At 23.3% G+C, this 13,725-nt stretch overlaps 3 protein-coding genes across 3 annotated transcripts; 2 read left to right on the top strand and 1 right to left on the bottom strand. All coding sequences in view use genetic code 6, as the record gives it.

Annotated features, from left to right (window-relative positions):
• Nucleotides 1-233: 233 nt before the first annotated feature.
• On the bottom strand, nucleotides 234-2,652 carry TTHERM_00728880 (hypothetical protein; the record flags this gene model as incomplete). The annotated part of the gene is made up of 2 exons (XM_001022674.2): nucleotides 234-1,856; nucleotides 1,915-2,652. The coding sequence occupies 2 exons, from the start codon at nucleotides 2,650-2,652 to the stop codon at nucleotides 234-236; spliced, it is 2,361 nt and encodes a 786-aa protein (XP_001022674.2).
• A 2,631-nt stretch (nucleotides 2,653-5,283) lies between these two features.
• On the top strand, nucleotides 5,284-8,560 carry TTHERM_00728870 (condensin complex subunit 2; the record flags this gene model as incomplete). Its single annotated transcript, XM_001022673.3, has 11 exons — nucleotides 5,284-5,760; nucleotides 5,833-5,899; nucleotides 5,973-6,346; nucleotides 6,395-6,511; nucleotides 6,573-6,630; nucleotides 6,678-7,401; nucleotides 7,465-7,508; nucleotides 7,562-7,802; nucleotides 7,849-8,171; nucleotides 8,228-8,313; nucleotides 8,366-8,560. The coding sequence occupies 11 exons, from the start codon at nucleotides 5,284-5,286 to the stop codon at nucleotides 8,558-8,560; spliced, it is 2,706 nt and encodes a 901-aa protein (XP_001022673.3).
• Nucleotides 8,561-9,739: 1,179 nt separating this feature from the next.
• Nucleotides 9,740-13,691, top strand: TTHERM_00728860 (hypothetical protein; the record flags this gene model as incomplete). Its single annotated transcript, XM_001022672.2, has 3 exons — nucleotides 9,740-10,725; nucleotides 10,807-11,690; nucleotides 11,875-13,691. The coding sequence occupies 3 exons, from the start codon at nucleotides 9,740-9,742 to the stop codon at nucleotides 13,689-13,691; spliced, it is 3,687 nt and encodes a 1,228-aa protein (XP_001022672.2).
• Between the last annotated feature and the right edge of the window lie 34 nt (nucleotides 13,692-13,725).

Here is a 13,725-nt window from a genome sequence, read left to right as displayed (position 1 = left end):
TAGTTTATATTAAAAGAATATTATTTAAATATTGGCAAGCTAGATTATATAATTAGAAATATTTTTTTACTTATTAACTTACTTACTTACTTATTTACTCACTTGCTCTTTGGTTTTATTTTTTAATTTAATGAGTTGATGAATGATTTAAAATATATTTTATTGTTTTTTTATGGTTAATATTACGAATTATTATAAACTAGGCTAGCTAACAGATATACTGACAAAAAGACTCAGATTTATTAATCCTAAGTTGGCTCTTCCTAAGTCAACTCTTTGTTTTTTAATTTTTTTTACTTCTATCCGTTTTTACCCTCCTATTTAAGGAACTTACCATTTTTATCTCTTGGTTTTTTAGAGACAGCTATTTGTTGTTTCTTGTACTTAACTAATGAAGTTTATGCTCTTCTTTCTCTTTTTTCTCTGTATTTTTAAATTTTTTCTAATCTTTGTTAAAGAGTTAGAGTTCCTATGCGTTTTGTATTGGCAGTGATTATGTATTCAATTATCTTTTGAGATTTATTTTTTTAATTATCATCTTTGTCATCATTTTACTAGTTTGAAAGGAATTCATACAATTATTGCTTCTTTTCTGAATTAGCTTTTTGATAGAAATCTATGATTAAACTCATGTTTGCTGCATCCAAGTAACTACTGGGATTAATATTATTTTGAGGATTGTTTTTTTAGAGAATACTTAATATATTTTTATCTTTATCATCTTCGTTTGGAGTATTACCAGCCAATTTACCAGCTGAATCTATAATTCCACTTCCTAAATTCATCGTACTTTTTTTCTTTTCTGCAGAAAGGGCTTTATCAAAACTTGAAACTTTTCCATTATTATTATCTTTTTATGATACATCTAATTTTAAGTTGAATGGTTTTCCTTTCTAATCTTTTTTATCTATACTATTTTATTGTGGATTATTAACATCTATGCCTAATGCTTAATTTTATTGCTATAAAAACTACTATTATTGGCTATTTTATTGTTGTTGTTATTATTATTATTATTATTACTACTACTATTAGAATTATGATGATTATTGCTATTGAGCATGCTATTATTATTACTGTAAAGGGAATTAATTTTAATGCTGTTAAATATACTACTAACCATTAGGATGGTGGGGATTAGGAGTTTGTACTGCATACTATTATTGAATGAATTGAGTCTGTTAATCTGCGCTTGTAGGGAAGAAGAATGGCTATTTATTATAACCTGTATTTCCACCTGGAGTTAAAAGTTGGTATGAATCTGGTATTTAAGACATATTTGCTTGATTAAAGAAAAAGTTTTCAAATTGTTAATTAGGTCTTGCTGTAAATTGAGTGAATTGTGAAGATGGTGGAGCTCCATTTATAGTTTAAATGTTCATTGTCGGTGGCCCAATAGGAGTGAATGGGGCTAACCCTAAGCTATATTATTGTTATAAATAATAGCTATTTCCTTCAGTAGTGCTGAGAGGTCCATTCTAATTATTTTAAGAGTTATTTGCATTTGTAGGATTGGTTTATTATGGGTTCTAGTTGTTGTTATTTTGTGGTAATTGAATTTAAAGTTGTGGTTTTTTTCTTTCTGATGAATTTAGAGGAGCACCTAGTTATTAAGGATTTGGAGCTCCATTTTAAGCATTAGGTTATAGCTAATCTTAATATTATTAGTCGCTTGGTTAGTTGCTAAAATTGCATAATGCGTTATTTAAGTATTGATTTTTCTAAAAATTTTAAAACTATTGCTATTATTGAGTCTATTATTGCTATTAAGAAATCTATTATTGTTACTACCCCTATTAGCTTGATTGCTATGAGAACTATTGAGGTTGAGTGATGAATTAACCTTACTGGACTACCTAAAATAAATTAAAAATATATAATTAAATAAAGTAAAATAGCTTTTAGTTTTATTACTCCATTTTGACCTGGCTTGTTGTTAGCTCCAACACTAATAATAGCAGCCTAGGTGCTTAAACCATTACCATTTTAATTATTGATTGATTGCCCATTGAAATTTCCAAATTAAAAGGCCCCTTCCATTTAAAATGGTGTTTGAGCTTCTTCACTCATCTTTTAAGCTTGCAAGATGTTGATAGCACCATTCCCTGGAGCTTAATAATTCTATTGCTAAGCCTACATTAAAGGATTTGCAGCCACTGCAGCTTAAATATTATTACTATTGAAAGCATTATTTCCATACAAATTTAAATTGTCTCCGCATATTTATTAAAATTATTGCTAGGTTGCAGTAAAAGGAGCGCCATTAGGACCGTTGGGATTTCCAACGTTGTGAATTTATTAGATTGTATTTGAATCATCTATAGAAGTGTTTGGAAAATTAAAGTAGTTTTATCCCTTTCCTAAACTTGAATAAGGACCTCCAGTCATTATAGGAGTATAGGCAAAAGCTTTAGCTGAAAATATATTAGGACTATGCAAGGCACCTCCGTTTAAATTTGATTCCCATTCATATTTTTGGTTATCAGCTGTGTTAAATTGAGGAAGCTGAGGTTTTCCAGCAGTATTTGTAGTTACAGAATTCATATTTTTTATGGCCGCTGAATCAAAGTTAAACATAAAGTGATTTTGCTATTTTGCAGCAGAGGATATATTTCCATAAGCTGATAAAGGAAGAGGTGTAGTTGTATCCATAATTATGAAAATATAAGTTAAAGAAGAGTGAAACGCTAAATATATATACCAGCTATCTTATGCGTTTGATAATTAATCTACTTGTTGGATATTTGGCTAACTTGAAATGTAATCGAATTAAAAATGTGTATTTTTAAAGACTCGCTATACACCTGCTTTAATTATTTTAAGATTTTTTTGAGGTTTATTATTCTTTTTCTCAGTTATTTATTCAGCGCCAAGGAAATTAATTTATTGCCTGTCTTTATTTTCCTCTTCAAACAAGCAGATTATACTTTTTTCAAATTAGTCATATATTCTGATATTAACCCTATCTATATTAAAGAAGTAGCAAAAAAAGCAAGCAAATTATAAAAATTTCCATTCTTTATTTAGTTATTCTATCTAAGATTCTATACACAATGTATTATCTCTTTCTCACTTCCTCATAGCCATAACCATATATGATTTTATTCATACCAAATTGTTATTTTGAATACGCTGTTTACAAATTTCTTTATTGCCTATCATATTTTACTTTGATTTACTTTTGTATTATTACTGTTCAAGCTGTCATTCATTATTAACCATACAGCTTCTCTCAAATCAAATAATTATATATTTATTTTTATAATTTGTATACTTTTTCTCCCTCTCATATATTTATTTTCAAAATCATCTAGCTATTATTTTATAAATGTAGTTTGAGATTCAAATTTATTCAAATCATCATCAATTAGCTTAAGGTATTACCAATTAATTAATTAATTTTAATAACTTAACTTTTCCTCAGTTGGCTTTTTTTCTCATTAATATTAATTTATATATATATGATAAATATCTAGATACGAATTAATATCAATCTATATTTTGAGTTTAGATTAATATGCTTTTTTACTCAACAAAAATAAATTATCAAAAAAGAGAGAATATAAAAATCCAATTGACTGTCTTGAAATGTATGCTAATAAAGCTTGTTAGAAAAATCTATTAATAATTAATTAATTAATTTTTTTTATTCAAAATAATTTACTTTCTTTATTAAGATTTTATTGATAAGTAAATTTAATCTTAATTTATCCTTTAAATTTATTATGGTTATTATTAAATAAATTTAATATCAATTTACCTTTTAAATTTATTTTTGATTATTATTAAATAAATAATTAAAAGAAATTATTAGACGAGTTAAAATATTTTTATTTCTTTTCTTTAGAATGTTTAAGAAGGAATAAAAATTAATTTTCAACATAACTTATTAATCAGCATTCATTCATTCAATCATTTTTTACTTTATGTCAAATTAACTCTATGTAATAAATAATTTTTGAAAATGCTTGTATTTCTTCTTTCTATAAGCAAAATAAGACACCAATTTGAATTTTGCAAATCAAATATTTTTTCTGATAATATTATTAAAATAATAATAATTAAATAAATAAATATATTGAAAGAAAAATTTTACTACAATAAAGTAACTGAATACTTATCCTCTATTAAGATTATTGTTATTATACTTTGATATCATAAGCGAAGAAACAATTTACTTTTTTATTTTTTATTAAATCTAAAAATTAAAAATGTTAGAAACAAATATTAATTACTATAAAAGATTTTAGTATTATTTGTGCTTAAATGTTCATATTGATTAAAAATGGATTAGATATTAATTAGTTCTGATAAACATCTATACATAAATCAAATCTCGCTTATTTCTAATTATTCATTCTAATATAACTAATTAATATTTAATAATAGCCTGATTTCTTTGAATGTAATTTAAAAGAAAAATGACCATTTCAGGTAATTTTATAAATGAATATTGTAAATCAGGTAGCAAATGAAATTATTCTCTTTATCTTTTTCAAAAGCTTTCAAAAAATAGTAAGACTTACTTACTTACTTATCAGATAGAGAGTGTTAGTAAAATATTCTTAATCCATAAATAAAATAAAATTGCAGATTCTACATTTTTCTTAATTTAAACTTTCAAAAGACTTCTTCAGATGTAAATTTAATATACATTTTGTTATAGTAGAAGCTTTAATTTTTAACGACTACTTTAAAGAAAGGATATACAAATTTTTTAAATATATTATTTATGATTGTTTCTTATATCATTTGATGTTATTTGATTACAGATTACTTAATAAGTTCTAAATTTTTAATTTATATTCCAAATAATTTGAAAAATTAGCTTACATTTTATTTTTTAAATATTTTTTGTCTTAAAAAAATTAAATTTAAATTATTTATTTAACTAACTAACTAAGCAATTAATACTTAAACAACTATCTCGCTGAAATTGGCTAATTTATTCATTTATTTTTTATTTATTTGCTATATTGCTGCTATACAAATAAACAATTTTTGAATTAAAGATATGATTTAATGTTTGATGCAAATTTCAAAATACAAATCAATCTATTGCGCGAAAAATTATAAATTAATTTAATTGCTTGTATAGCTAGCCTATTAAAATTTTTTAACTTAGTAAATTAATAACAACAAACATTTAAATTATTATATCAATTAAGATACATAAGGGAGCTTTAAATTTTTTAATTTTGCTGAATAGCTTCTATTGTGCTAAAGGCATTAATCATTTTGGTTCTTGTTTAAAAAAATTTTTTTTGAGGCTAACTAATTTAAATGAATAAAAGTCACAAAGGTGGTAGATTACTTAAGAAAAAAATATTATAAGAAGTATAGGAAAAAGATGATTATTATGACGACGAAGATTTATTAACTAATGAAGAATTAAAAATGATGTAAGCAAATGCAAAAAATGCTAAGAATAAGATCTAAATTAGAGTTAAATCAGATAGTTTATTAAATGAATATTCGTACAAATAAAAAATGTTAGGAAAAACGAATAACTCCTTCTACTAAAATAGAAATGGCATTAATACAAAAAAAATGAACAATTAAACTACTTATAAATCTGATAAATTAATTTTGGATGAAGAAGAAGATGAAGAAGAAGAAAATGTATTAAGAGAATTAAACGTTATTGATGTTAAAGATATTTTAGAAGATGCACGTAGAAAATCAGAAGGTAATAATAACTAGTAAAAAAAGAACTAAGATGCTCTATGCTTAATATTAGCTCAAATGCTTCTTAAAAATGTATTTTTTTATTTATCAATTCATTCAGCCTTTATTTTTTATATATGGTAATTTAAAAAAAAAAATTAATAGAAAATAAACAAAGAAAATGCCTTCGAAATACCTCTTCCAGATGTTAAGAATATGTCTGATTTTGCAAGTATTTTTTGAAATTATTTTATTTGATTATGTTAAATTAACTCCTTTAAAAATACTTATAATGAATTTAAAAGAGGTAAGCGAAGCTTCTTGGTAGAAATTATCTAGCTCTATCGATTCTGGTTCGAAGATATATGGATATAGAGTAGATAGCTTGCACTAAGAATCATTTAAGATGCTTAGTGGTTTGATTAGATCTGAGTTTATTAACAAAGATGAAGATCATCATGGCAAATAAGAGCAAGACAGTGAAGACCTTATTAATAAAGAAAGGGAAAAGATATTTAAGAAAAATAAAAAGATAAATGAATCTACCATTGAAAAAAATTTATCTAACATTACATTGAATAAGTATGATATATAGTTTGAAGTAGATCCTTTATTCTGCAAAACTAGTGAAAAATTTGATGATAGCAGCTCTAAAGGAATTCTTTTAAATAATATAAAGGTAATTTTATTCAGAATTCTTTAATACAAATTTTTAAAAATTATTTAGATAGACTCTAATTTAAAATTATTAATTGATTCAGAAAATTTTGTACACAATCTACCTTAGGATTCAAGTGCAAGATAATCTTTAGATAAAGATTAGCAAAATACTCCTATGAAGAAAGTAATTAAATCTCTCTTTTAACTTGAAGTGAAATATTTATTTTTTTTTATTAATTTTATAGAAATCCGACAAAAAAAAAGTTAAAGGACTATATAAAAATGAGAAATTATCTCTCTAGAGTAAGTTAAACCAGAACGAATACAATTTAATTGCTTATTTTTACAAGATATTTAGATAAGAAGTGATTTATACGAGCTAGAGCTCTGTAGTGGTTTAGAAAATTTTGTAGGCAATATGCTAAACTTGGAAGATTCTAACAAGAAATTTAATAGAACTGTAATAGAAGAAAACGATGAAGAATATCAGTAAGATAATGATGATTTGAACTCCCATAAAAAATTAGTTGATGAACTAGTTATGAATTAAAATGAACAAGAATTAATTAATGATATTCAAATGATTTTAACTCAAACAGCTAAGAAAGGAAAAACTGCCATGAAAATGAGTTAAAAGAGCATATTAAACGAATCTCAAGACAGTGCATTTCATTAAGAAAACCAAATTATCTCAACAAATATGAGTCCTTTTTAAGATATATAATTTAACTCTTAAAATCAAAAAAGCGAATATTTAAGTGAAAAATTAAGATAAAGTTAATTTCTTAATAGTACCAATAATTAAATGGAAGTTATTAATGAAGGGATACTCTGTAATGATAACCCATAAGATTATTATTAGTAATGTGATGATGATGTCCCTAATTATAGCTCAAATTAATATAAATTATTGACAGATGATTTACCCAGCAAAGAATCATCAAATGGATTTACTAATTCATTTACTAACACAATAGGTGATTTTGAGTAACCAGAGGACAGATTATTTTCTTTATAAAATATGGCTATTAGAATGACTTAAATTGGAAGTGGATTATTCTTTAATCAAATTGAGTAAATTAAATTAATTTCTTTATTTTGTTTGATAAAATTAATTAATTTTGATATTTATTATAGAAAAGATAAAACTTAATGGATGAATCCTATTGACTGGAAAATTTGTAAAATAGCTTATTTGTGTTTTTTTATGAATTATTTTATAAATAATTTTAAGTAAATTAAAAGAAAAATAATATCATGGTTGCTGAAATTCCATAAACAGAAAGGAATAGAACAAAAAGAAAAAATAATTAAAAAGATTCTGAATTTAGATTTGATTTCTTTGATGAGCAAGAGTACAAAATCGAAGAAGTAAAAGGAAAAAATAAAAAATAAAGATCTGCATTTAAGATTTTTGATACAGAAATCACACATTTACAATTATTGAGCATAGACTACCATTACAAACCATAATGGTAAAGAAAACGATTTAAATGAATATTTATATTTTTTTGTATAAAGGCTTTTCAAGACAAGTTATTTTGACTTGAAAGAAATTGAAGAATAAGAAAGACTTGCTTAATAAAGATTGTAAGAAGAGGAAGAGTAATACAAAGGATTCAATGGTGACGATGAGTATGATATAATAAACTAAATTGATGAATATACATTATTAGGAGCAACTCCGTTTAGAAATACCTAAATGGAGGTTATGAATGACAATTACGATTGCACTAATACTTAAGCTAATAATAATTTATCTCAATAAAATGTAAATACATAGATTACAAGTTAATATGAGCACACTCAAAGTTATCCAGAAAGCAAAAATCAATAAAGAAAAAGTAAGAAATTTTTTAAGATAAAAGCTTTTTTATATTTCCTTAAAAAAAATAAATAGAATAAAATGTTAGAAAAATGAAAATATAAGAACTTAAATAGAGAATTTGGATAAATTTATAGGACAAGATTTAAGACCAAGTTGAGGTAATCCAAACTTTTAATTTAAAATTTAGTTTCTTATTTTAATAAATTAAAGATATCTTATACTGACTTGATTAATCAGCTTTAACTTCAAAAGTAAGAATAGGCCTCTATCTAAAGTTGTCTTGTTGCTATACTACACTTGTGCAATGAAAATAATCTGCAATTATATAATAATACCTAAGATAATTTTCTCATCAAAAGAAATACTATCTAAGAATAACAATTGCAAGAAATGTCTTAAGATTGATAATCATTCAAAAAAAAATTTCATAATTAACCAAAACAAACTAAAAAATTTTAATTAAATTTGTAAATAAAAAAATTTTGAAAAATAAACTAAATATAACTTAAATAATTAATTAGCTAACTAATATTTTGTAAAAATTATTGCTTATTCACATTTAAAAAGTAAATTTTAAAATTAAACGAATAACTACAAAAATATCAAAAAACTTTTAATTTGTTGATTAATTTTATTTATTTCTCATTTATCAATTTTATGTCATTCGAAATAGTTGAACAAAAATCAGACAGAAAAATAATTTAACACTATCACCATTTTCATAGAAAAATTTAATATATTTTTGAAAAATAATTTGAGCATAATTTAATTTATTTATTATTTAATGAACAAATTTTTAATAAAAATTAATGATTGTATAAATTTAGAAAATTAAATTTTAATCCTAAAAATTATTTATTTACTTGAAATATTAATTTTCATCATTAAACTTTGATTTATTTATTTAATATTTATTTGTTTTATGTTTTTCATATTATTAAAAATTTACGAGAATAAAATAAGATAGAAAAAAAATATTTATGATAAATTTACTAAAAAATTAAATTCTTTAAATTTCCAAAAATATAAATTTTGGAAAAAAAAACAAAAAAATATAAATATGATTAAATTGATTTAATTAAATTATAAATTATTTATGTCTTAAAAGCAAATTTTAGAAACTAGAATTCTTATTTCCTTAAAATATTAATTTCTAGTTATGATTATACATTTATTAATTCATATTTTTTTAGTTGTACTACTTGAAGTCTATGAGTATAAAATCAGATAGATAAAAAATATAATTTGAAGATTAAAAACTTAAATTTATTTATTATTTTAGAGAATTTGGTTTAAATTTACTTTACATTTATTTCAATGAAAATTATAAATTTTAAGTTTTATATTTATTTATTTTTACATCCACAAATAACAAAATTAGAAAAATAATTTGTGGATTTAAGCAAAAAAGGATGCAATTTAATAAAGTATTTGTGTTATTTATTGATTTAAGAGTAAATATTAATTAAATAATAAGATTGATATTAACCAGCTAAATTGCTCATATTAAATATTTTAATTAATTTTTTAATATAATAAATAGTTGATATTGATTACAATTACTTTTTACCAAATATCAATAAAATGAATAATTTACAATTAAAATAATTAGAAGTATAAAAAAGTCATTTAAGTACACCTTAAAAATTATAAAATTAAGAAATACTTAATGATAGATTGATTATTTAGGGAAATAAAACTATAAATCAACCATAGGAACAAGTTATTAATTAGTAAAATTATATTAGAAGTAGAATTCTCTCAGTTAGTAATGAGGTTTAGGATGCAAAAAATATAATGTAAAATGCATAAATAAGAATGCTAATGCAAGAGTATGATATGAAATTCAATCCTAAAAATAAAAGAATAAGACCTACTATTCGTGATCCCTATCTTTCTAAATCATAGTCATCATTAATATCTTCAATAGGAGCTACTTTAAATTCATAATCTTAATAAATGGTAATAGAATAAAAGGGAGGAGACTTAAAAAATGATTAAGATATTTTTATAGATAGGCTTTAAGAATTAGTTACAGATTATCAATAAAGCTCAGAAGAAAATAAGGATAAATAATTGAATTTACCAACAATTTCTTCAAAAATTGTTCACAAAATCAGTAATCAAATCAATAAAATAAACCAAAACATGCAATATTAATCTAAAGAATCTCTTTATACAGCACAAAAGGCATTCACTCAATCAACTATGAATACTGATTAGAGTTATCAAAAATAGAAAAGTATATTTTAAACTGAACTTAAGTAAACAAAATAAAGGAGATAATCTCTTAAGACAAGAAGCTTTTCTGAGAAGAAATTAAGAAGAGGTGATAGCTCTGATATATATGAAAACGATAAACAGATTTTAGAAAAGGAGACAAATATTTCAATTAATTTTACTTAGCTAAATGATACAACTGCTGCTCATATTTTAACTTCTCCATCCGAAAAAAAGCTGACAAGCCCAAAAAAAATAGCCTAAAAACCTAAAAATCTGGATTTTATATAAAGTCTAAGCAACTATTCTTAGTAAAATTGGACAGAGCTTCTTCATCAAAGAATAAATAAGTAATAGAAAAATACTAATTTTTATTTGAGATTAAATAGAAAACCAAAATGTATTTATTTTATCTTTCTTTTTTAAAAAAGTTTAGATTATTAGAACGCTAGTAAGGATACTACTGCAAGAGGAAGATAGCTTATTTAGTTATTTGAAAGTTTTATCATAAATGAAATAAATTAATGCTCTTAAGAGGAAATAGCTATGTCAAACAGCCTCATTTTAAATGAAGTCTGCAAGCATTTAGAAGATATGCAATTCTACAATGACACTCTACTTAAAAAGGTTAAAGATAATAGAAAAGAGAAAGAAGAACTTGAAGTTATAGAGTTGTTTGGATTTTGTATGAAATTTAATAACCCAGAACATTCTGATGAATTTATTTAAGAGCTCAAGTCATTTTTTGAAAGAAAATATTTAAATTTAATAAAAAAGCTTCGTATGAATGGTAATACTTCTACATAGCTATTTATTGATACTTTACAAAACTTTGAAGTATTTTTCAAGCTTTATAAAGATAAGTTGAGTCTCACTAGATAAAAAGTAGATTCTCTGTCTTAAGAATTAGAAGAATCTCATAAACTAATAAAAGCCTTAGAAGAAAGAGCATAAACTCAACACTTAGCTAGAGATAGAATAGAAATAGAATACAGAGTAAAAAGCAGAGAAGATTTAGCAGAAATCTAAAATCGTTATGAATTATTGTACAACCAAAGAGTTGAAGAAAGTAAAAATTAAATAAAAAAGTTAGAGTAAAATATTGAAAGTTTGAAAGATCAAATCAAACAAAAAGATGCCGAGTTAGATAAAAAATAAACTGAAATAGAAAATTATGAGAAACGTTTAAATAAAAAAAAAGTAGATGCATCAACTCAAATACAGTTGCATATAATGCCTTATGTTTAAAATTAGTAGCCAAAAGTAACTCCTTAATAAGATATTCTTCCATAAAATGTTTCTCAGTAACAAAGCAGTAAATTTTTTATTTTCTTATTTATTTATTTTGTATTTTTGTTAATTATGGATGTATAATGTGAACTGCTCAAATAATCACAAAAAAATACAAAATTAAATAGCTTTTAACTTAAAATTATATATTTTGATTTAAAAATAATCTTTGAAAAATAGAAAGAAAAATTATTTTATTATTTTATTAGGCAATCCTTTTTCTTCTTTTGGCAATGAATTTATGTCTCCGTTTACATTTAGTAAAAGTTGCAGTGGAGCTTTTATCAGTTAGATTCTTACAGAATGCGTTTTTCATGATTTTTCTCTTTTTTATAGGCATAAGTTTTGCTCTTTTTATGCTAATCAAAATTATAATCATTTAGTAAATTTTTCCCATCATTTCTTTATCACAAAATTTGGGAATAAAGTTATTGGTGAAATATTTTTAAAAAATTTTGTTTTATCATTACAAGAGTATTCTTAAGAAGGTATTCTTAGGTTTATTATTTTTTCTCAGCTTACAGGTTTAGATATTTAACAATAACCTCAAACTACATAAAATCAGTTGACTAAAAACAATCTTAATCGATCTACTATGTCTTCTATTTCTATGTCTTCCTAGCAGAATGCTTAATAATCATTTTCCTAGTTTGTAAAAAAAATATTTTGGGAGAGTAAACAGAGTTATATTATATATATTAAGGTAGCTATCCTTTTTAGGAAAAGTTTGCTCAAAAATACAAATAGTCAGTAGCATATTATGTCAGGAATATATAGTCTATTCGATAATACAGAATTGCTTAACAAAGCTGGATAAACAGAGGGTTATGAAAATGCAACTATTCTTATTACTAGGGCTCAGCCAATCATATAAGAAATAGTTTCAGATCATTTATCTAAATCTGAAAGCATTTTAGAAGTTTTTAAAGTATTTTAGACTTATATAAAGCAACAAGTAAATAAATAAAAATAAAAATCTCCTTACAAATAAGTTCAAGAAGAAGATGGTGAAGTTGATGAAAAATTTGAACAGAACTCATCTTCAACAATCAAAATTATTAAAAATAGTAATAAAAATTTAAATTAAAACAAATAAAGCACTTCTGGTTTAAGAGTAAATATGGACCAAATAGCCTTTTTTATCATAGATTATTTAGCAGATTTAAAAAATAAACAACTAGATCACTTTATGGCAAGTATTAAGAGTATTCAAAACCAAAAAAGGACTTAAAATATATCAATTAAAGATTTCACTAATTCATTTAATTAATATTTTGCATATGCTCCATTTATTTCAGATTCGCAATCATACACTGATGATTTATTTACTAAGTTTACTGTGAACTCAACAACAGCTCTAAGTGGTGGAGAAGATCAAAGAAAATTAGCTTTAAAACCATTTTTGATGGCTTTATTTGATGAATATAATGAGTATGATAGCTCAAATTTGAGTTTTTATCTATCAACAGAGTATTTAAGTCAATAAGCTTAGTAAAATTTTGAAAAAGTGCAATCGTCTAATAAATCATAATAATCACTTGTAGCACCTAAAGTTCATACATCTTAATCGAATAGACTCAATAAAACATAAGATGGTAAAAGATCAAACTCAAATAATAACAAAAAATAAACAGATGGAATTTCAGCTAGTCAAAAAAATTTGTTAAATGAGATTGTTATTTAATAAACAGTTGAACAATAAGTGATATAAATATTGCAAGAAGATATCTTTGATGTTCCTAATAATATAATTACTATATTTGAGAGCTATGAATAAATAAGGCCTTTAATTAAAAGCGAAGAAACTCTAGACGAAAGAATAAAATTGGAAAATGAAAAATTCAAATCTCTTTTACAATAATTAAATAAAATAAAATACGAATTAAAATAATCATCTGAAAATAATCCGACAATATCTTACTAACCAAGAAAATCCTATATAGATACAATTAAATCTGTTTAGCAAAACCTCAACAATCTGATGCTTTTAGCAACTTCAAAGCTTAAATTAAGTGTAAATTTTTGAAATAAAAATTTTGAAAGAGAAGAAATTAAAAAAA

This window comes from Tetrahymena thermophila (assembly GCF_000189635.1).
Source record: "Tetrahymena thermophila SB210 genomic scaffold scf_8254476, whole genome shotgun sequence".
In the NCBI taxonomy this organism is placed as follows: domain Eukaryota; phylum Ciliophora; class Oligohymenophorea; order Hymenostomatida; family Tetrahymenidae; genus Tetrahymena; species Tetrahymena thermophila.
The sequence above is the reverse complement of the archived record's forward strand: the minus strand, read 5'-3'. Positions and strand labels throughout refer to the sequence as shown.